At 50.2% G+C, this 23,286-nt stretch overlaps 1 protein-coding gene across 1 annotated transcript; it reads left to right on the forward strand.

Moving 5' to 3' along the window:
* Positions 1–677: 677 nt before the first annotated feature.
* Positions 678–16,409, forward strand: FADS6 (fatty acid desaturase 6). Its single transcript, XM_090060063.1, has 7 exons — positions 678–812; positions 4,854–5,398; positions 9,510–9,676; positions 12,370–12,550; positions 13,744–13,931; positions 14,751–14,930; positions 16,123–16,409. Exons 2-7 carry the CDS (start codon positions 4,882–4,884, stop codon positions 16,270–16,272), a joined length of 1,383 nt encoding a protein of 460 aa, XP_089916189.1. The 5' UTR covers positions 678–812; positions 4,854–4,881; the 3' UTR covers positions 16,273–16,409.
* The last annotated feature ends 6,877 nt before the right edge of the window (positions 16,410–23,286 follow it).

Here is a 23,286-nt window from a genome sequence, read left to right on the forward strand (position 1 = left end):
CAAAGTGCCTGCCTTTCCTGTTTCTCTTTCTTGCTTGCCTCTCCTTTGCAATGACACACATCTCTTCTATTCCTCTCCGCTCTCCATGCCACGCCGTGGTGCCTCTCCTGTGACTGCTCCTCTTTCACCAGGTCTCTCTCCAAAAATAGCTCCTCAGCTTTGCATCATTATAACCTGGAGCCTCCAAGACCTATTGGCTATGGCATCCCCATGTCTGGTGCTGCATAGGTATGCTCTGAGAGCTTGGTGAAGACCCTGCCAGCTTTCAGGTCAGTTTATCACACGCCCCTTGCAGGAGCCGTGGAAGTGGCCTTCAGTGGAATTTTTTAGATCTCCATCTCCCTGGACGTCCAAGCACAGAACGGTGGGAAAGCAAAGAGTGAGCTTATTTTCATTCCTATTTACAGCAGGAGACTTCACAGAAGCTTTGTACGTGATGGACGTGATCGATATGCTCATGGGAACCACTTGGATGGCTGGGAATGTCTACATCTTTGTTAGGCTGAGTGCAGCATTTCCAGTTATTGTGAGCAAAATGTGCCCCCCTGCAGATTGCTGAGGCAGAGCCAGCCTACCAGACGGGCCTCGCATAAACTCTTCAGGAGGTGGAGGAGTTTTGAAAGGCGTTAGCGAACTTTCTTGCACTGCAGCAGAAGCCTTTCAACCGCTTTGCTAGGACAGGCCCCCCCAGCAGCGGCGCAGAATGTGACTAACGATTCTGTTCTAGAGGCGCGGCGAGATTCACAACTGAATTTCCTAACTGGCGCGCAGAGGCGGCATCTTCTAAACGTGCTGCAAGTGCAGATGTTATCGTAAGTGTGCATCATCTACCGTTTCAGAAATATATATATATATTTTTTAATGTTAAGATGAGTACATCGTGCTACTGAAGGTCTAATTATTTAAAGAGCTCGGTACTTTCAGCCTCTGAAAAGAATAAGACGTTCTGTGCAGTTCTGGTCATAGATCATTGCCTAGCAAAATGAGCAGCTCGTCTTGGGGTCTAGCTGCAATTTTTCTCAAAGCACAGGTCAGGCTCTGTTAAAACAAGTTTTAATATTTTTCTTTCTTCCTTCCCCCCCCCCTTAATGCATGCTCCATCTCATCCCTTTTTTTTTGCTGTTTGATCTTTTTTTTTCCTCTCCGTGTACAGAAGGTAAATACATGCTACTTAGAGAAACCTGGCTGCACGTTGGCATAAATTGAACATGAGTTTGACTGTTATGAAGAAGCATCTCTTTTAGAGCAGAGCCAGTCAGGGGTGACCGGGTTGGGCTGGGTGCCATGCAGTGTGCTAATGAGGGAGTTGCTGCCTAGTGGCAGACCAATCCTGGAAACATCTTTGCTAGGTGCAAACATCTGCCAGAGTTTTTCCAAATCATTTTTGGCTTATTGGCTCTGTTAAGAACCCTTTGCTTTTGCTGTTTGCTAGTGGCATGGTGTGAATGATCGACTGCAGAAAGTCTTGTGGTAGCAGTAGCATTGCTCTTGCCTGGTTTGATGCGTAGGACTTTGAATGCAGGTGAATGAAGAGTGATAAATACCAATGTCCTAGATGTTCTTAGAAGGAACAATCATTTTAGTTAAAATTAGTGTCATACCAAACAGGCCAGAAAAGTCTTATATCCCAGACAAGGTTTAAGAAGTAGATGAAGCTGAGACCTCAGGCTGGCCTTCTTCACAACAGGCAAATTTAATCAACTAATGAATCATAATGAACTAAACTCTACATTTATACATAGTAATCTTGTGAATCAAGTTTCCTGTACTCTTCAGTCAGCTCTGCCTTTCAGCCTAGGTGGCTTTTAGTTTAGATTATGGAAAACTTCAAAGAAGGAATCAATAGCCTAGAAATGTAGAACAATAGGGCAGGAATGGGGTCATCTAGTTTATGCCCCAGCTCAAGGCAGGATTAGCTGTGCCTAATAATCAAGGAGCAAATGCACATTCTCCATGAGATAAGAAGAGGAGTGTTTTTCTTACCCTGTATCCTTTCCCTGTCTCCCACTGCATCAGCAGGCGGGCAGGTAAGTAGCACTGGACATAAAAGAGCCATAGCTAAGACCCTGCAATACCAAACTATTGTGTTTGGAGCAATAAGAAGAGTCTGGGGGTAAAATAGGTTTCAACCCTCACATAGTCAAGCGAAGCCAATTGTGAAGTGTGGGGGTGCAAGTCATGACACAGGCAGCCTTGCTTATCTATGCCAAGGAAGTGTGCCGGGTCAAGATAGGGCCAGCTATATCTGGGCCAAATCCTCAGTCTAGAGAAAGCCTTAGACCAGTGGTTCTCAACCATTTTGAACTCAAGGCACTCCTCATTGCACATGAGGCCCATCTGTAGCTGCTGTGAATTGAATGGCACCCAATTTTGGAAACTAATTTATTCATTACAGAGCTACCTCCTTGCAGAAGGGCTGGGCAGTGGCGGTGTGGGATCATGATGCCAGGCAGGGATGAGCCTGAGCCTATGCTTATCTGCTTATCCCTGCACACCTTGCTTATCTTCTCCCACCTTGCCGCACCCTTCATGAGCCCCTGGTTGAGAGTCACAGCTTTAGAGACTTACCAAGTGTTTAACCTAGCAGCTCGGTTCAGTGGTGTTAGCGGGAGAGGAAGCTAAAGCTGGCCCAGCCAGGCTGCTGCTCATCTACTGTGAAATCCAAGGGATTGTCTCCTTCGGACAAAGTGGCTGTGATATTCTGTGGCCAGGGAGTGACGGTCACTCAGTGGTGCAGCTGGTGCATGTGTGGCTGTTTGGGGCCCCATTAGAGAGGCTCCACAGATGGGTATAAAGTCCTCACCCGCAAGGGAGAAGAGTGGCACGACAGAATGACTGTGGTGCTCCTGGGGGGGGCTGCTACCCCGGCATCTGGTCCTCCCCCACAGTCCGACCCACCTTCCAGCTCTCCCCTCCCTGTCTCCTCTCACCTTTGGTCTCTTGCCCGCTATGCCTTCAGCGTTATTCTGTTTGTTGTTCAGGAAGGCAATCCTTGAGCCAGGAGTAAACTCACTGGTCGCCTTGCCTGCCCAGGCAGGCCAGCAGCCCCCGCACCTGGGGCCTGTGCTGTCCCTCAGGTGCTTTCCCTTTATGGGAGTGCTCCCATAGACGCTTGTTGGGGCCTCAGCTGTCATGGCTGTGGCCCCCTTTTCTTCTGGGGAGCCCCTGAGGCCTTAGTCTAGCTACTGTTTAAGACTTCAACTCCTGGGGATCAGCCCTGTCTTGGCAGAAGCCCCTGCTCGGGTCCAGTCTCACCGTGCCAGTCTCCTCCCCTCTAGCTTAGGGCTAGCTTCTGGCATGAATAGCAGGGGAGTGCCACCGAGGCACCTGTTTGTGGTCCCCTCCGCCCCTGAAGCCACAACCCGGTCCTCCGGTGTCAAGTTCAAACAGAAAAAAAACTCGGGTGCCTGTCCACCTCCAGCAACCCCTTGCTCCCGGGAGCTCCTCTTCTTGCTGCACGCAGGGGCTACCCCCGGTGCGTGGTCAGAGACTGAACTTAAAACCCTCAAGCCCAGCCTCCTTCTGTCCATGTGACTGGGTCTTCTGCACCCCAGGACCAGGGTGCAGCTAATTGCTTCATTAGCCACCTGGCCTTCTCAGCCCCTGGCTCGGTCCACCTGGGCTGCTGTTTCCTGCTGCCCTTCCTGGCCCTGGCTTTCCTATCTTGTCAGGCCGGGCTCGTGACAGGGGCAGGGGTTCCCTGCTACAGAGACCCCTTTGCAGGGAGGCAAAACCCCACTGCTTCGACCCTCTCAACTTGCAGAGCAGGCCAGTGCAAGCGAGGAGGAGGAAGCAAGAGCATGTGCACTGCTTGTGATTCCTGGTGCCTGCTCCCTGTGGCCACGTGCCCCTTGCCTACTTGGCCCCTTTTCCCAACTCTCTGCTTTTGTTTGCCTGCTTGCTAAAGAGTATTGAGCTTCAGACAGGCACCCCTCCCCCTGTTAGCTTTTACTGTTGCAATTTCCCTCAGGAATAAATGAAACTATATCCTCTGTCCTAGATACATGGCCTGCGCCTCTCCATAATTTCCACCAATGCATTTCTGCACCTTTCCCGTCCCCCTGCCTGTCTCTGCAGCTCTCCGTCTCCTACCACCCTGCCCCCCATCGTTCCTTCTTTCCCTCCCCATGAGCCGCATGCCGACGTAAAAACTCCCAAATACTGGTTCATTTAGCATAATGTTTCTCTTCCTTGATCCTGTCTTTCCAGCCCAAATCAGCTGCCTACATGTCAGGACATTGGCAAAGAAGGATAAGGATAAAGCCCCCAAATCGCTTGGGGCTAAGGGTGCTTTTGGGGGTGGCATGGGGTGGGAATATGGTAAATAGCCCGCTGTAGTGTAGGTACTGTCCCTTCTAACTAGCAGCTCTTGGCGTGCGTACAAGTACCCCCGGCTGCCCTGTCTCCCTCTGCCTCTCCCTCTCGCTGCTTGTCAGCACAGCTCTTTGCTTCTGTATAGGAGCAGTTACTTATTTTTACTCTGCCCTTCTCGTGTCCTTCGGCTGTGGCGAGAACGGCAGTGCTTGTGGGAGCCTGTCGCATAGGCTGTCCTGCCTGACAGGCAGCGTGCAGGGCAGCAGCTGGAAGGGAGTGGAGGAGGCAGATCCAGGGAGAGGATGTGAGGGCAAAAAAGGGGCTGAGTCTAGAGATGGGACCAGTGCCAGCTTCTCATCGATTGAGCTAAGCAGTTTGAGCTCAGAGGCTGCAGGCATTTTTCTGCTTGTGCGCGGGCATCGCTGCCAAGGCCAGCTGCATTTCTCTGCTGTTTCTCTTCTTGGGGCAGCTGCCTTTGTCACCTGACTGCAAAGGCACCCGGGACCCTGCACCACTCAGCGCTGTCCTGTGCTCTGCAGGGAGATGGAGCCGTAGCAGGAGCTACCGATGGAGGGCATGGTGCTGCACCAAAGCAGCCAGGAGAGGAAGCAGCCAGGCGGGGCAGGAGCTGCTGGGCTAGAGCAGCTGCAGAAAGGTCCTCCCCTGAGCCACCCAGTGGAGCAGCAGGAACTCCTGGGAGAGGAGAGCTGTGCCCTGGCAGAAGGTGAGCAACTGGGGCAAGGGGACATGTCAACCCTGGAGATGGCAGAGCCAGGGAAACAGCTGCTGAATGGAACCGGGAGCCAGGGGCCCCCAGAGCAGGAGGAGATGCCCAAGGGACAAGACCCAGGGCCTACAGTCCTGGATGGTGATGGAAATGTTGCCTCAGGAGAAGCAATACCAAGGGCCTTTCGGAGAGCTACCAAGGGAGACCCCGAGCCCTCCGAGGAGGGGAGGAATGAGGAAGCCCTGATGGGGGAGCTCTCGGAGCTGGTGCACAAGGTGGTGAAGAGCAGCACCTGGTGGGAGAGATACGGCGTAGACAACTGCATCATTGCCCTCAACCTCCTCATCCTTCCTGCAGGTACCAGTGACCATGGGGTGCCCACTGCGAGGGTTCGTGCAAACCCTGGGGTGCGGGGAGCAGAGCTGGTGGGGCAGGGCCCTCAAGTCCCCTTCACAAGGGTGACGACTCCCTTTGCACTAGCTGGGCAATAGCAGACCCTTTCACACCACCTGTCACGTGTGGGGGAACGCTGCTCCAGCGCCTACTCTACATCCCCTGTGATGGCCAGTGTCCCAGAGCCCTTCTCCTCCCACCTCAGGGGAGAGGATGGCATCAGGGTCCTGGACTATGTGAGCACAATGCCCCGTAGGCAACATAGCTGAGCCACTGGGGATGGGTTTTGGAGATCAAGTCCGACTGCTAGGGTGACCCCAGATAAAACAGAAAGGGCTGGGATCCCAAGCAGTGGGGTGGGAATAAAACAATGGATAGGACTGAGCTGAGTTCAGCCTCTGTGCCTAGGATCAGCTCAGGCTCAAGGAGTTAATCTTGTGAATCACCGATTTAGAGGGTGAGACTCAAAACAGTTGGGTTTAGTTCCTGGCTATGCACACTGTGTAACTTTTCAAATGAAATCTCATCCCAGCTCTCTATATGTTCCATGGGGATAATTACAGCTGATTAAAACATTTCACAATGGAACATGCTTCCACTTGAAAGTCTATGCATCTCTATTGTGGCTGTGCCTATGCATCTCTATTAGCAAGGCAGAAGAGCTGAGGTCCAGGGGAAGCCAAGGCTGCTGTCTTTGCAGTGCTTCGGGTGTCTCTGACTGAACTGCTGGTCAATGCTAGCGCTGTCTGTACCAGGGAGATTTATGAGGCGGGGCAGGCAGCTCAGCTCCAAGGGGCAAGGTCCATTATGACATTCAGAGGAGCGACTGGGGGCATGCTTATAAATATGATAATGAGAGGTATTAACTGCAAACAGAGCTGGTCTCGCAGCTGTTTCCTGGGATGTGCAAGCATTGCCCACCCAGGTCCCATTTTACAACTTGGCAGTGTGGCAGCACGTTGTTTGTTTGGGGCCAAAGTGAGGAGTACAAGAGACTGCCTCTGGCAAGCATAGGGGCCGCAGTGTCCTATGGCTGGTGGGTCTCCATCCGTCCTGAGACTGCCCAGTGCTTTGTCTGCTTCTGCTCCTCGTGCTGCCTCTGTGACTTCCCAGACCAGTTTGGAGGCTTGCAGCGCATTGCAACATTGCCCAAGGAGGGAATTAGGACAGCAACAACCTTCCTCCTGACAATGTCTCTGAACACCACGGGCCAGTTTATCTTCCTGGAGTCAGTAGTGTGACATGTACCCCTGGAAGTACTGCTTCCTCTTCTCCGGGGTTGATGGGCGCTGGAGGGGGACATGTTGCTTTTCCTGTGTCTGTCGAGCCTAGAAGTCCCTAGTCAGGCAGAATTCCTGTTGGCCAACTCCTGGGAGGGACTGTGCCCTTGCAAAACCCATTGCCTTCATTGGGGTGTGTTAGTTACATTCTCCATACAAATCGGGATGAAGCTCAGTGGGTGTTTTGCCTACGGACTGGGGAACACCTAGATAAGGATTTGGCCTCCTAGAGAAGGCCTGCTTAATCCTCACACAGGCAGTCTCCTATTGCCTTCCTTCAGTGGGAGTTTTCCTGAGTGAGAAATCAGTTAGGTCCTGTCAGACCAACCTGGTGGCCTTTCACGATCAGATCACCAGATCATTAGACGCAGGGGTAGCAGTGGCCATCATCTTCCTGGACTTCCAGAAGGCTTTCGACACTGTCTCTCACCCCATTCTCATTAAGAAACTGGGGGGCTGTGGTGTAGACACCCACACAGTCAAATGGGTCGCCAACTGGCTGGAGGGCCGCACCCAGAGGGTGGTGGTGGACGTGGGCAGTGGGGTCCCCCAGGCTCGGTCCTCGGGCCCGCACTGTTCAACGTCTTCATCGGTGATTTGGACGAGGGGGTAAAAAGCACCCTGTTCAAATTTGCTGATGACACTAAGATGTGGGGGGACGTGGGTACACTGGAAGGATGCAACAGGCTACAATCAGACCTCGACAGGTTACAAGGGTGGGCGGACGAGAATAGGATGGGTTTCAACACAGACAAGCGCAAGGTGATGCACCTCGGGAGGAACAACCGGCACCATACCTACAGGTTGGGGAACTCCCCTGTTGTCAGCACGGAGGTGGAAAAGGATCTTGGAGTCATCATTGACTCCAAGATGAACATGGGCCGGCAGTGTGCGGAGGCAGTCAAGAAGGCCAACCGCACCTTGGCATGCATCCACAGATGCATCTCGAGCAGGTCCAGGGAGGTGATCCTCCCCCTCTATGCGGCACTGGTCAGGCCGCAGCTGGAGTCCTGCGTCCAGTTCTGGGCACTGCACTTCAGGAGGGATGTGGACAGCATGGAGAGGGTCCAGAGGAGGCCACTCGCATGATCAGGGACAACAGGGCAGACCCTATGAGGAGAGGCTAAGGGACCTGAACCTGTTCAGCCTCCAGAAGAGATGGCTGAGGGGGATCTAGTGGCCTGTTATAAACTGGTCAGGAGGGATCAGCAGGCATTGGGGGAGTCACTGTTCCCCCGAACACTGCCAGGAGTGACCAGGAATAACGGTCACAAGCTGGCAGAGGGGAGGTTTAGGTTAGACATCAGGAGGCGCGACTTCACAGTCAGGGTGGCTAGGGTCTGGAACCAGCTTCCAAGAGAAGTGGTGCAGGCTCCTGCCCTGGGGGTGTTTAAGAGGAGGTTAGATGTACATCTTGCTGGGGTCGTTTGACCCCAGTACTTTTTTCTGCCATGGCAGGGGGTCGGACTAGATGATCTGCTCAGGTCCCTTCCGACCCCAGAAACTATGAAACTATGAAACCAGTGCCTCCCTGTTGTGCAGCACATTTTTTGGCTGTGAAGTACACAGTTCTGTGCAGAGATCCCCAAGCTAGCTGCACGTGCTCTCAAATTGGAAACCATCTGGCTGCATTTGCCCACTCTGTCCTGCTTCCAGCTTGGTAGCTAGCACATGCAGAGCTTGCTCTGGTGTCTCTGTCTGGCATTGCTGTGAGCCTTGTAGACTTATCCTTGGGGTCTGGGTGCACAAACACCTACAAGGAAAATGGTGTCATCAATCATCCCATGGTGTTGGTCTGGACATCCTGGGAGTCATGAAGGAAGGCATGGGGTTGAGAGTAGGTAGAAAGGGGAAGAGGCCCCCAGGGGAGAAGTGTCCTTGGGATACAGAGGGCTAAGCACAGGCAGGGGTGGATTTCTGGAGTGTTTGACAGTGAGAAGAGCTTTGATCGTCACCTGCAAAGAGAGGAATTGTTCACAAGGAGAAAGAAGGGGCATGCAGTGCAATAAGTTTGGGGTCCCACATTCAACTGATTCTAGGCATCCTTGGGGCAAACCCTACTAAGTTTCAGGAAAGTGAGAAGACCAGAAGGGAGAAACATGGAGGCCCCTTCCTTTGGTTAGCAGAGCTGGTAGCTTCGACCCCCTCTGGGCTTATAGAGCTCAAAGGACAGGTTGATGGTAACCACTAAAAATCCCAGCATAATAGTTACTCTGGGTATTGTCCTGGTGAGGGAGGGGAAAAAGAATGATAGGAGGAGTGGGTAAGAGAGGACAGCAGTGGCCCGGTACCCCTGGTATGGATGCGCAAGGGATGGGGTCCACACAGAACCCCGGTGGGCTTATGGGAGGCCCTGGTCTGGGGTAGAGTGGACAATGGAGAAGGGTGGATGTGGGGATTAGGGGCAATAAGAAGACTTGGGAGCGAAGTGGAAGTGCCCAGGTCCTCATGGATGAAGGGGCAGGATGGCCATGATGCAAAAGGTCCTCACACAGCCCCTGGCAGGAGGAGGAAGAATGGAGACTTCTGGTATGTAGGGAGGGGGGTATGAGCATTGCACGCGTGCCGGGTGTGAGTGGGGGAGAGGGGTTGGATTCCACCAAGTCCCTGAAATAAGAGGGGTTGGGGGGTGGCAGAGATGGGAGTGCTGGGGGTGGAGTAGAGGAGTTGTGGAGCCCGTGATGTGTGCAATATACAGGAGCACGAAGGCTGGTGGGGCACTGGCCGTTATAGCGGGCTGCTCACACCTGGCTAGAAGGTGAAACAGTTCCAAGGTGTGTCTTTTCTGTCTCTAGGGTTTTTATGCCTGCGTTCAGACAACGCCTTGCCTTTCCTGTTGGGCATCTTCGTCCTTGGCATAGCGCACCATACAGTAGCGGTGAAAGCAACCCACTTGGCCAGCCACAATGCCTTGATGGAGTCCAAGACTTGGGGAAAAATTTGGGCCATATTCTTCATTGAGGTATGTGACCACAAGCTCCAGGGTGTGGGTGAGAATATGTTTTCATGTTACTCTCTGTGGCAGGCTCTCAGATCTAGAAGATCTAGCAGGAAAAACACAGTGGTGTGGTGGTGCCACAATTATGATTCAGTATGAATGTGAGATGCTGCTGATACTGTGTTATGTTCTCGCCTGGGGGAGGCTGCATGCATGTGTTTGTACACACGTGGAGATGGGGATAGATGGTAGGCGTAGAAGGAAATGTCATTTGGTAGTGGAATGGAAACTGGAGCAGAAGCAGTTTTGCCAGGAATTTGAAAGCTAAGAGTGGCGTTACTTAGCACTGGATTCAGAAGTGAGTCACACTGACATAGCTGAGATCGGAATCTGGCCAGCGGGCCCAAATCACTGCCCCAGCATGTTGCAACGTGGCAGCAGCCAAAAGGAGGAAGGTCTTCTCTGTGGTGGGAATGCCAAAGGAAGTGAAGGCAATCCACGTTATTTGTTCTCCTGAAAGTCAATTAGATAGGGTGACCATAATAATTTGAGGAAAACCTGGGATGGGTAAAAGAATCTGCAATGGGGGGTAGGGGGTGCCAGGGGGCACCAGTATGGGGGCACAGTGCCAGGGGCCCCAGATGATCGCCTGGGCTCCCTGGAGCAAATTGAAGCAAAAGTGCTGGATTGATGTGAACCCTCCCATAAGTGCCTGGCTCCTGACTCAGTTGAATGTGCAGGCGGGTTCCTGCCAATCTGGGATTTCTGCTTCATTTTTCTTCAATGGCTGGGATGTTGAGAGAGCCTCCAAAATCTAGGACTGTCCTGGGCAATCCAGGACATATTATCACCCTACGATTAGAGCGAGGATGGAGATAGGCTTTTCTGTGTGGCGGTAGGGGACTGGACTAGGAGCTATGGCCTCAAGCTCGAGCAGAGGAGATTTTAGGTTGAACTAAAGAGGAAGTTGATGATGATGGGGACGGTCAAGCATTGGAACAGGCTAGGTAGAGAAATTGTGGGATTTCCAAGAGCAGGTTAGACACGTTTGGCTGGGATACAATCCTACCTTCAGCAGGGGGTTGGACTGGATGGCCTCATGAGGTCCCTTCCAGCCTTACTTTCCTTGAGTCTATGACAACTGAGAGTACCATGATGATCTTACACACATGTCTGCATCATGGGGAGTTTGGAGAGACAGCTTTAGTCCAAAAACCTACACATTTCAACCAATGGATTGATTGATAGCAGGGCCTGTGCTTCTGAAGCAGGTGGGTTTGAGCTTCATTTCTGTTCCTGCAGCCATGAACTATTATGTGAATACAGATCTAGTAAAATACATTATTAAGACATCCAAGTCATATATCAAATTCAAGTCCGTGTTGGAAAACGATGACAAAATATCTTTCTAATCTCAGTGGGCATGGGCTGCAGATCTTAGCAGGAGTTTTCATGTGACAATTCATACATTCAGAACAGCCAGACTTAGATGGGATCACTTAGTGGAGTGGGCTGGGAGACTGAATTCTGCATCTTGTTGCCCAAGGAAATTTAAGAAGCTTTAAAAGAAGCTTAGGTTTAGATAAGTTTTAAGTTTAAGTGAAATTTTCTGTAGATCACAAGTTTGAGAGTTAGGCTGAATGGGAGATCTTGACCTGGAATCAGAGAAAGAAGTGTATGGTTTTAAGAGTTGGAGAAAGATGAAAAATAATTAGAAGTGTCCTTTATATAAAAAAATAAAGCCCTCCAAACAAACAAAGACAGTCACAAACTAATGTATGTAAAGTATGGCTTTTTCCCTTCATTTTGGCTGTAAGTCCAAGTTGGCATTGTTTCTTTTATTATACTGATGTATATTCCTAAACAGGTAGCATAGGCCAGATAGCATAAGTTATGGGGATAGAATAGTACAAAAAGAGGCATGATTTTAAGATTGGGATCTCTGATTTGAAGTACATTTCAATGTGCTGTAGAAGTCCACTTTTTCTATTCACTGGTTGGAATGAACCACCTAATCAACTGTCTGTTGTTAAGGTGATGCACTGCTCTTTATGATTTGTTATTTTCTGATTTTTATTACAGCCATATAAAAATTCTAACTTGGCATTGGAAAACATCTGACGGAGGCCTGCGGAAAAGGATTTTTTTCCCTCAGAGCATTGCTACCTGAAGTCTTTCAGGTCCAAAAACCAAGGGTTACTTTTCAGGGTCCAAAAATAAGTTTCATTGGAAATAGTTTTGGCCAAATACAATAAGGTAGCAGTAATCCAAACATTCAGTTCAACATAGAGTACGAAGTAGGACTCTGAATTTTGTCCCCATTTGCGGGTTGCTTGGATTCAGGATTTTTGACAAAGTTTGTTTCTAAAAATAAGTGCATATTTCTCTGCAGAACTGGAGTGGTTTTATCAAGGTGCATGATCTTGGAGCATAGTGCTGTCCTCAGCTATGAAGCACATGTCCTTGTATAGCTTGGGAAATTAGCTGCCATGCTGGCATCATGCATCTTCAGGAACATTGAAGGCATACGTATTACTTGCCACGACTGCGTGCCTGGTTTGCAAGACCTCTTCTCCAGGTGCACATCACTAACAAAGCCTTGAGCATGAATCCCTGTAACAATGTCATTTTTCCAGACCCAGTGCTTTGTATCGGCCTTGTTCTGATCTGTGCATGTCAGCTGTGGAGCACTTACTGTCATTTGATTTCTCTTCCAGGTCTGTTCAGCTTTTACAGTCGAACAGGGAATCTACAACCACGTGAAAATCCACCATGCATACACTAATGTTATTGGCCTGGGCGACTCCAGCAGCTGGAAACTTCCTTTCTTGAACCGATATGTCTACATGTTCATTGCACCCATAGCCATCCCTATTTTAACCCCTCTAGTAGCACTTGGTATGTTGTTTTCCTCTTAGTTTTTCATTTCCTGCTGCTTGGGTAATAACTGCAGAGGATTATTTGTTTTTTTATTACAATTGCCTGGACAGACCCCAAAATCTAGTTAAAGTTGATTTTTTTCTTTTTAATGGGGGTTCCAGTTAGGTGCCTGCACTAGGATCTTTATCGCAAAGAGTTAGGACAAGAAATAGCAGGTGGGCATAGGAAGGAGCTGGGCAGAGACCGATGAAACTTTTTGAAAACCTCAGAACTTGACCGATGAAACAAGCTCTTAAATAGAAAACAAATGAAGTTTAAAGCAGAAACAACTCTACACCCCGCTGTATCCTAGATAGCACTGTGCAAAACGGTTCTGAAAGCCAGGAAACCTGAGGTGTAGGAAGTGGAGAGGGGAAGGGCTGCACCTGGCGTTTGTATGTAGTGACTGCACAGCACCTCTCCTGAGGTTGGGATCTGGATGCCCATAGGAAGCCTGGCTTTTGTTGTGCAGATATGGGGAAGGGTGGACTGCTATCCATGGGCAGATCTAGAATTTTGAAGAGGGGGTGCAGATGGTGAGGTGCATCATCATATATAAAACACCACATTTTCACAAGTTAAAAATAAACCAGATGCTTTACTAATATGCTAGGGGCCTAGGGCTGCATTACTCAGTTTGAGATGGAAGCCGAAACACAACAAAACTTCGTTGGGAATGAATTAAAAACAATCTGCAGGGCTGTGAAATAGGAGCTTCATTACCAGGAGCAGCTAGTAGACAGGATAGCTTGACTGAATCACAGAATCGTAGAAAAGGAGGGTTGGAAGGGACCTCAGGAGGTCTAGTCCAACCCCCTGCTCAAAGCAGGATTGTCCCCAACTAGATCATCCCAAGCAAAGCTGTGTCTAGCCAGGTCTTAAAAACCTCCAAGGATGGAGATTCCACCACCTCTCCAGGTTGTGAAAAATTGGTGAAAAATCAAGACCATTAAAAAGAGGAGAGGGTCATTAACACCCATGGAATGAAGAGTATAGAAGGGATCAGGTAGATGATAACGAGCCATGAAGTCAAGTGACTCCCTCATCACTGCCCGACTAGAAATGCTTCTGCCATGGCCAGGCAGTTGGTTTTAGCCTCTGGGTGAAGCAGGACCCCCGCCCCGGATCTGCCCCTGCTGCTGTCCCATGTGCCAATGTTCTTCCTTTTGTAGATTTACTGAGGAATGTCAAGTTGGCAACAGCTCTCCGGACAGTCTGCTGCATGTTTCTGGGTCTCTACTCCCATTACTGGCTCCTGCTCAATGTCTCCGGGTTCCAGTCAGTGTGGTCCACCCTCCTCTGCATGTTAATGACACGGTCACTCCTGGCCCATCCTTTTCTCCACGTTAACATCTTCCAGGTAGACGTCTCAGGTTCAGCATATCCCAAGGTTCCTGGAGGCAAAGCAAAGCCTGCTTGTATCAGTTAAAGATGTCTTGCTTTGACTTTGGCAAGTGGCAGCTCTACCAGTTTCAGACCAGTGTCTCTTGATTTTGTTTGCGCTAATTTTAAACCTGATTAGATTCAAAATGGAGCTTGAAGAAGGAAGAAGCGTAGAAGGGCTAGACTCTCATCTCGGGACAGTGCTATAGAAACGGAACAACTCTGTTGACATGGATGACATTTCTCCAAGTGTGCACTGATAGAAATGAGATCATTGGCTCCTTTTCATCCAAGAAGGCAATATTAACTTCAGCAAAGGGGCATTTGGGGGAGAATGGCATGATCCCAGAATGAGTGCGGGTGGGTGGTTCTTGCAAGCTGGGAAGTCACTGGTAGATCAGTCTTGCCAGGCATTGGATGAAATGAATATGAATGGCTAGATTTGAAACATGATGCAGAGTAACTTCTCTGAATTCAGTTTGTTTGCTCGGGGCTACCTGAGCAGCAGTCAGGTTTGGTAAGTACAACAGAAGCTGCTTCTTTGCATGGAGGACTCTGGGAGAAAGTGTAGAGAGCAGTGTGTGCATGCTTCCATACCTGCCAGCTTTCTCATCCCCACACAGTTAGGGATTTGGAAAGTCATGAACAGAAAAAGAAGGAGGAAATGGAGAAACCACCACTCTTCGGCTTTTGCTTCACACAGATGTATCTGCCTTGCCCTCACAAAGCTGTGTCCCTTCCCCCTGCCTGCCTGCCCTAGAAGCAGATGCCAGACTCCTCATGTTTTGTCTTTTAGCACATTGGCCTCCCCATGTTCTCAGTGGATAAGAAGCCCAAACGGATTCACCTGATGAGCCTTGGTGTTTTGAACCTGCCCCGGAACATCCTGCTGGATTGGTCTTTTGGGCACTCGCTCATCAGCTGCCACGTGGAGCATCACCTCTTCCCACACCTCTCGGACAACATGTGCCTGAAGGTAAGAGGTTGCAGGAGAGTGGATACTGATGCGTGGATAGCAAGAAAGTACTCATGAGCGTGAGAAAAGGGAAGTGTTGAGGTGATGAGACAAGCTTGCATCTCCCCTGCCTTCCAATTCGTTCCAAATGGAAATGTCACTCTTTCCTTCTCTTGCAGGTCTGGCCTTCTAGTCCCTTGGCATTGCCTTGTCCTCCTCTTAAATTCAGGCTCCTTCCCATCCTATTTGCAGAACAGTCTATCATGGCTGGTATCGCTGCCCCCATTTCACTTCCCGCTCCCCATGCTGTATCCAACCTTCTCTTCAGACCCCTTCCTATGTCTCTTCCCCCCTGTTCTTGATACTTGATTCCTTACTGGAACAGCTTCTAAGATCTCTTTAGCAAGCTCCCTACCTCTTCTCATGGGAAAGCTTCTGACTGTGCAACTAAAAGTGAACAATTCCAACTACCATCATAGTTGCTCTCTATTGGGTTCATGCAACCACCCAGCTGAAGGCCTAGCTCCGAACTATGGGAAAGCTGAGATATGGATTCCAGTTTGCAGTCCAGGCGCATCCCTACACAGAATTTTCTTGACACCATTTACTTATTTTAGGTACACTTACTATACTGTCAAATAAACAGTAAAAGACCCAGTGTTACTGTGATTTTTATCAGCTCTCACAAGATAAATAAGGCCTGCCTTGGCTGCTCAACAAAAACCCCTTTGGAGCAATAAAGATTGGTGCTGCTAATTCAGTAGGTGGCATTTTTCCCCTTGTAGTCAATGCCACATGGCCACCCAGTAATGACGTGAAGGAGGATTGTTGGCGATCCGTTCTTTACAGAGGACACGTAAGATCACAACCGGGAGTGCTTGTTATCATCTGACCCTTATTGCAAGAGAAAGGTGTTTGCCTCAGTGGGTCTGTCCCGGTTCCAGTGACTGTTAATATTTGTTGCCAGTGTAAACTCCTCTTACTTCTTGAGTCAGATATATCTTGATTGTCTGACTGAAGGCACCATGCTATTATGACCAAAGGTTCTGTATTGTTGTTAAGTGGCTTTCCCCTGAGGGCTGGCTGGATTTCGGGGATGTGGGATGATTCTTATGAGGATGTAAAAAGTGTCCTGGATGGAATGTCCTATAAAAGTCAAAGTCATTGTCATTAAAACTGACCCTGCCATTCTAATGCTTCCTTTCCTTTTTAGGTAAAGCCCATAGTCTCCCAGTACCTGAAGAAGAAGAAGCTGTCATATAATGAAGACACCTACATGTCCAGATTCAGGCTTTTTCTGCACAACTATGAGGAACTGATGGTCTACGCCCCTCCAATAACAGAACTTGTGGGGATTCAGTGATGACAGACCGTGAAACACTGTCAGGACATCCACGGGTCTGCTTTCTGTAGGTCTGCCCGGTGGGAAGGCTGGTTCTGACAATGTGAAGAAGTTGAGAACCAAAGACATTTGCCCTTATAAAGCAATCAGAGAGGAAATGAGTTTATTCCAAATATCTTGCTTTTGTATAGCTAAAGACACACATAGGGAACAAAACAATAACTGCTGAATAAGGAATAGCAGCTGACCAGTGATGTGGGAAAGGGAATTATGTAGCTCCATTACATTAGAATTTACCGGGAGGATCAGTAGCTGGCATTTAGTTTTCCTCCATTCTGTTTTAACTCTTGATTCCTGATTTCTGTTTTGTGGTGTCTCTGGCGCACAGGACTGGGAGTCCACTATGGAGGGACCAGTTCAGTTCCAGTGTGCCACGGGCAGAAGGAGCTGGGAAGCTGGCAGTACATAGCCTCTTAACTCTAAGGCAGCGGCTCCCAAACTGTGGGCCATCATGACCCCAAATGGGGTTGCAACATCAGTGGATGGGGTTGTGGGGGTGGGGCTGTAGGTTGGGAGTGAAGGGCTATGCTGATGAAATGGGGTCAGGCTGAGGAAATGGTGCCATAAATGGGGTCATGCTGAGGAAAAGTTTGGGAACTATGCTCTAAGGCAAGGGATCCAATCAAGGCAAAGTCTGTATTTGGGGACAACCTAGAACTGATTGCCATCTGATGGCTGTTTAGTAGCCTGTGTGAATTGAAATGATGCGCCTGCACATGGGGAAAGATTCCCATATTACAAACTGTGGTCAGCACACTCAGTTGAGAGGTGGAAGATGGAGTGAACCACAGAGAGCCAACTTCCTTAGAGCTAGTCCCTGAAGATTAACGTGGAAGCATTTGGTGATGTGGGATTGGTGTGTATCACTCCTACTCGGGCTCTACCTATTTAATGGTCAAATAAATTCCTTTTAGGGCTTGTGGCGCCCCTGGCTGGCGCTTATGAGTACACTCCTGCTCCGTGGTCTGGGCCCCCGACTCGCCTGCCACAACTTGATGGAATTGTAAAAGGAGGGGTTCAGTGGTGTTCCTTCCCCCGACCCGAAGATGGGGATACTTACGGGTTTGCTGTGGTTGTCCTTGGGGCTCTGCCTCCCCTACACGTCATCCACTTGCCAACCATGTGGATCTTCGTGGTGTCCTACCAACTCTGGGCTATGGCCCATCTGTTGCCCTGAGGGAGCCTCTGCCTCCCTGGATGTGGATAGGGCACAGGCTTGGGAATTCAGGCCACCCACCTCTCTTCCTCTTGGGTCCACCCCAATTCCTGCACCAGCCCTGGGGCCTCAGACGAGTGCTTCAGGGCTGGGGTGGATATGGCTGGTCATGTCTTCTATGGAGAATCACCGGCCGTGAGTCTCTTGTGCTCCAGGACCGAGGTTTACAATGTCCCAGCTGGCTTCTGACTGCTGCCCTTGCCCGTTCGCCATGGGGCAGAGTCGGAGGGCTTGTTTGTGCTGGTGTCCCAGGTCTAAGCCGGCCTGGCATCTTGCCAGCTGGCTTCCCCCCTGCATCCGGCTTCCAGCGGGGTCTTTGAATCTCCTGTGGCAGCGGCCTCAACTGATGTACTTAGCTGGCTGCCGCCCAGCTTAATCGACAGCTGCTTGAAGAGCCAATGCAACACCAGCTCGCACGGCTCTTTCTCCACCCCGGTCTGCCTCCTAGGTAAGTTTTCTGTGGTGTCAGGGTCCCTGTTCTCCCCTGGAAGCATCAGGGTCTGCTCCCGGCACTTCTGGCCCCTGAAGGTGTACCCCGCCACCACAGGGCTCTTGATTTGACAGCGCCAGCTGGCATGTTGGGTGTGAGCTGCCTTTTCTCAGTGAAATCCATTCCTGTCCACCCTGAGGGTGGTATAATGTGGAAGGAAGGCTGGAGGATTTGGGGAAGGCTTAGATCAGTGGTTTTCAGATTGTTTTAGACTCAAGGCCCTCCTCAGAAAATGCCAGTTCTTAGCTTTCACCCAGTTTTTGACTATGGAAAAGTACTAAAGCAGTCCTTTTATTTCGAAGACCTCAAAACCCCACAATGGGTCAGAAGGGCTTTGACATGATGGATTCCTATTTAAAATCTCTGGCTGCATCCAGATGAGCGTGGACGTGTGGCATGTGGCACTGTAGACCTACCTGCGGCCCCACACGCTGCACATGCAGGCATTCTCCATGCCACTACCTTGCAGCGCAGGGTCTTTTTTGATCCTAGCAGTTTCTGGGGTCAAAAAAACCCACACTGAAAAAAAGCAGGGTGGTGCTAGGGCTGTGTAAAGCTTCAGGTGGTGATTTGATTCAGAGAAAATTTGGCCTGATTCGGTGGCTGAATCTCTGAATCTGAATAGAATCAGGGGACCAATTAAAAGGTCCAAATCAATTCAACGCTCTCCCAATCTTCAGCAAGATTCGGAGAGCTTTGATTCAGGCAGTCCCTGGTGGCTGCAGGAGGGAGCTGCAGCCACTCTGAGCTGGTAAGTACTAGGGGCTGGGGGAGGGGACCATGGGGGGGACCCCTGCCAGCTCCCCTGACCCGCCCCTGCTTCCCCAGCCCTCCCATGGCTGCCCCTGCCTGCCCCAGCTCCGCACTTAAAAAAAAGCCCCAGTGCTCATCAGGTGCTGCTGGGTGGGGGGAGATCCCCACTGCCCCCTACTGCCCCATGCTGCATGGAGGGCTCTGCATGATCCCCCTTGACCGCCACTCCCCCATGGCTGCCCCATGGCTGCCCCTCCTGCCGGGGCTCTGGCTCTTTAAAAAAAAAAAAATAGCTGAGAAAAGCCTTGAGACTCACTGCTCCTGGTACAGCCTCGGGGCTTCAGGGGCTCATGCAGGCAGAGCCCCCCTTGTGGTGGGGGCAGCAAGGATCACCCCTGCTGGGAAGAGCAGTGAGTCCCGGGGTTTCTTCAGGTTTTCTTTTATTAAAGGGCTGGAGCTGGCCTGTGCAGGGTACCCGTGAGAGGGTGGGGAAGTGGTGGGGGGAGGGGTTTGGGGTGCTTGTGCACAGCCCCCCATGCAGTGTGGGGCAGTGGGGATTGCCCACTGCCTAGCAGCACCTGCTGATCCGGGGATTTTTTTTCCCCAAGTGCTGGGAGCTGGGGCAGGCGGAGCAGCCATTGCTGGGCTGGGAGATGGGCAGGGGATGGGCTCTTGGATGCACCCTCTTGGGTTGATTTTGTGAACCCTTTGTAGGTGTTTGCACCCTGGCTGAGAATCACTGGTTTAGAGAGACAGCTCTTTGGGATGCGTTCTTTGGGAGGGAAGCGGATGGGACTCATAAATTACCCCATCCTCCTGCAGCAGGTCTGGAGGCAACTGTTGGCTCTCTGGTGTGTACACAGATATCAACAACGCAGGAAGTTTAGTGAGTGAAAAATGAGGTTGACATCTGGGGACTTTCTAGCTTCCAGCCACTGGAGGGGTCTTCATCCACAGAAGAGGATTTCATGGATGTCAGAGAGCAGTGAACTCCTTGCCCATTGAACTCAGTGGAAAAACTCTCACTGATCGCAATGGGTCAAAGTTTTCATCCCCTGGGACACAGCACTTTACAACGGTAAAGGGTAACATTTTCATAAGTTCCCAACAGACGTACAGCTAAAGACATACAGCTACGCTGGCTAGCACTACAGAAGAAAGAGACTTGCGGGTCATGATTGACCACAAGATGAACATGAGCCTGCAATGCGATGCTGCAGCTAGTGAAGTGACCAAAACGCTGGCTTGCATCCATAGATGCTTCTCAAGCAAATCCTGGGACGTCATTCTCCCCTTGTACTCGGCCTTGGTGAGGCCGCAGCTGGAGTACTGCGTCCAGTTTTGGGTTCCACAATTCAAAAAGGATGTGGAGAAGCTTGAGAGAGTCCAGAGGAGAGCCACGCGCATGATCAGAGGTCAGGAAAACAGACCTTCCGATGATAGGCTGAGAGCCATGGGACTCTTTAGCCTGGAAAAGCGCAGGCTCAGGGGTGATCTGATGGCCACCTGTAAGTTTATCAGGGGTGACCACCAATATCTGGGGTAACGTTTGTTCACCAGAGTGCCCCAAGGGATGATGAGGTCGAATGGTCATAAACTAAAACCATCTGCCATGTGGCAAATGGGAAAGAGCCATGCTCCATCAGCAAGAAAGCAGAACATCCAGCCTCTGTATTTCAGTCAAATTACCTCTTGCAAACTGGCCTAGATGGCCACTAATGTTCTCTCTGTCCTCGGTCCTAGAAAGCTACATCTAAAGCTGATATTCTTGGTTATGGGTGAAATCCTACATCACTCCTCCCTCAGCCAAGCTTACAACAGGAGGAGACACTGACAGGATGATCCTGTGAGCCCTCTCCACCTATATCTTTGATGGCTCTGCGATTTAATGGTTAATTAATATGAATGGCTAAATTACATTTAAATATTTAAAGCTAATGGTGCTCCTGGCAGCAGAGATAGGGGAGTTTTAGCTCTGTGTTAGCTGTGCTTTCAGGCAGCAGAGAGAGAGGTTCATCCTACCGACTCATGCTGCTAGATGTATTGCAGTGCTGTTCTGAAAGGGGGGGTTTGACAACCACTTGGTGGGAGAGGAAACCTCAGGACAGACAAAGCCAGTTTTTTCCCCCCATTAACACGTGCTAAATAACACGTGCTAAAAATGATATTCTGATCAGCCACTGAGTATTTTTAAACTGCATATTAGGGCTGTGCGAAGCTTCTGGTGGTGATTCAATTCGGTGGAGATTTGGTGGCCAAATCTCCACCGAATCAAAATAAGAGGACCCATTAGAAGGTCTGAATCAATTCTGAAAATTCAGAGATCTTTGAAAAAATTCAGAGACCTTTGATGATTTGGGTAGTCCCTGGTGGCTGCAGCAGGGAGCTACAGCCGACTCCAAGCTGGTAAGTACTAGGGGTGGGGGAGGGGGATGGGGATGGTGGGGGGACCCCTGCCAGCCCCCATCCCCTGCCTGCTCCCCCATCCCCCGCCCCCGCAGGTGCCTGCCCAGGCCAGCTTCGGCCCTTTAAGAAACTCCCCCGCCTGCCTGAGAAAAGCTCTGGGGCCCACCACCCCTGCAGCAGCCTCAGGGCATCTGGGGGCTCATGCAGAGCCCCCCATGTGGCACGGGGCAGCGGGAATCACCCCCGCCGGCAGGAGTGGTCAGTGTGGGTTTTTTTAGTTTTGGGGTTTTTTCTGAAAGGGCCGGAGCTGCGGCAGGCGGGACAGCCATGGTGGGGGCTTGGTTGTGGGGCTTGTGACAGAGCCCCCCATGCAGCGTGGGGGCAGCGGGGATCAGCCCCCACCTGACAGCACCTGGTGAGTCAGGGTTGTTTTTTTAAACAGTGGGTGGAGCTGCAGCGGGTGGGGCAGCCATTGCGGAGCTGGGGGGGAACGGGCCTGGCTGATTTGGAGATTCAGCAACAGCTGAATCTCCAAATCAGATTTGGCCGAATCAATTCAGCACAGTGATTCGAATCACTGAATCGAATCGCTGTCCCCTGAATCGGCTGAATCCAAAGTGAATACTAGCCACTTTGCCCAGGCCTAATGCATATAGCATGGGCGGACAATTATTTTGGGTAGAGGACCACTTACTGAGTTTTGGCAAGCCATTGAGGACCGCATGACAGACAGCCCAGGGCAGATTAATATTAATTTTCTAAATTTTTTTAGGGGCCCTGCGAGCTGGATAGAATGGCCTGGCAGGCTGCATCTGGCCCCAGGGTTGCATTTTGCCCGCCGCTGGCATATAGCAATGGCTGTTTCCAATAGGTCTTCGGTACTGCTGGTATATACACATTGCCATCTTGAGACTGAAGGCGGGAATTCCTGGGGAAGATTGCAAAGTGGGAACTGTTATTAATCACTACTGCAAACCTTTGTTAATACAGATGCTAAGACTGGGCCATGAATTTTCCCTAGCTCTGAACCACATGGTACAAATTTGTACAAAAATGCTATCTTGTTGTTAGAAATGGAATATTGTTAGAAATGCACAGCTTGCATCTTGCACCTTGCACCTGATAAGAAAGAAATACTGCCAAGGACTTTTTTTTCTTTCCCAGCCTTGCCACAGCCTTTCTTATGCTAAATTGCAGACTCTCCCCCAGCTTCTTCCTAGCCTTTCTCATACAGATTACAGAAGCTGGAATTCAACTGACTGTGTCCTTGAAGGGGGGTGGGGATTTGAACTCTTGGCAACCTGCTGTAGTTTCTGAGCATGCTTAATTAGCTGATGCATATTTACCTCTCCGCCCTGCATACTTAAGTAGTTAATTATACTATACATGCGATGTATGTAGTGATGTAACCACATGTATGCTTGTATGAAACAGAAGTGAGCTGTAAGAGTTCCTGTTTCTGCACATGTGCCCAGGAGGGAGAAGATAAATATTCCCTGCAAAATTCCTTTGTTGGTTCGGAGTAATCTGAGTTCTTGACTCTGCTCTGACCCTATTTGCAAATACACCTTTTGTGCCATCTAATGAGTGTGTGTCTGTGATTTTTCTGGCCTCCAGAGAAACGAACCGCCTTTGTGCAACATTGTGATGAGCCTGTCTTTGGCACAGGCTCCCCATGCATGCGGGTTTTAGAATAATCTGAATATTAAAATATAGGCGACCCTTGCCATTCACAGGGGATATGTTCTGGAGATCCCCGTGAATGGCGAAATCCGTGAATATGGCACTGCGTTCATGAAAGTTGTCGGATAGTCGTCTGAACGTTGTTTATGAATACAGTGCCTCCAGTGGCTGGAGGGTGGGGGGGACACGGCTGCACTGGTGATGGCGGGAGTCCAGCAGCTGCGGGAGCACAGTGGCAGCAAGCGTGGAGCTCCCAAGGAGCTCCTGTAAATGTATTTAAGATGCGGATTCGGCGTTAGCGAATATTTGAAACCGCAAATGTTGAACCCTCGAATAGCGAGGGTTTCCTGTAAGTTCCTACATAAAAGTCATATATTGGAGGAGCTCCTTGAGCCAAAAAAGCTGCAAACTTGCACCGGTAGGTCTA

The sequence above is a fragment of the Crocodylus siamensis genome, chromosome 8, assembly GCF_052110815.1.
Source record: "Crocodylus siamensis isolate JL-2025a chromosome 8, ASM5211081v1, whole genome shotgun sequence".
Lineage (NCBI taxonomy): Eukaryota > Metazoa > Chordata > Crocodylia > Crocodylidae > Crocodylus > Crocodylus siamensis.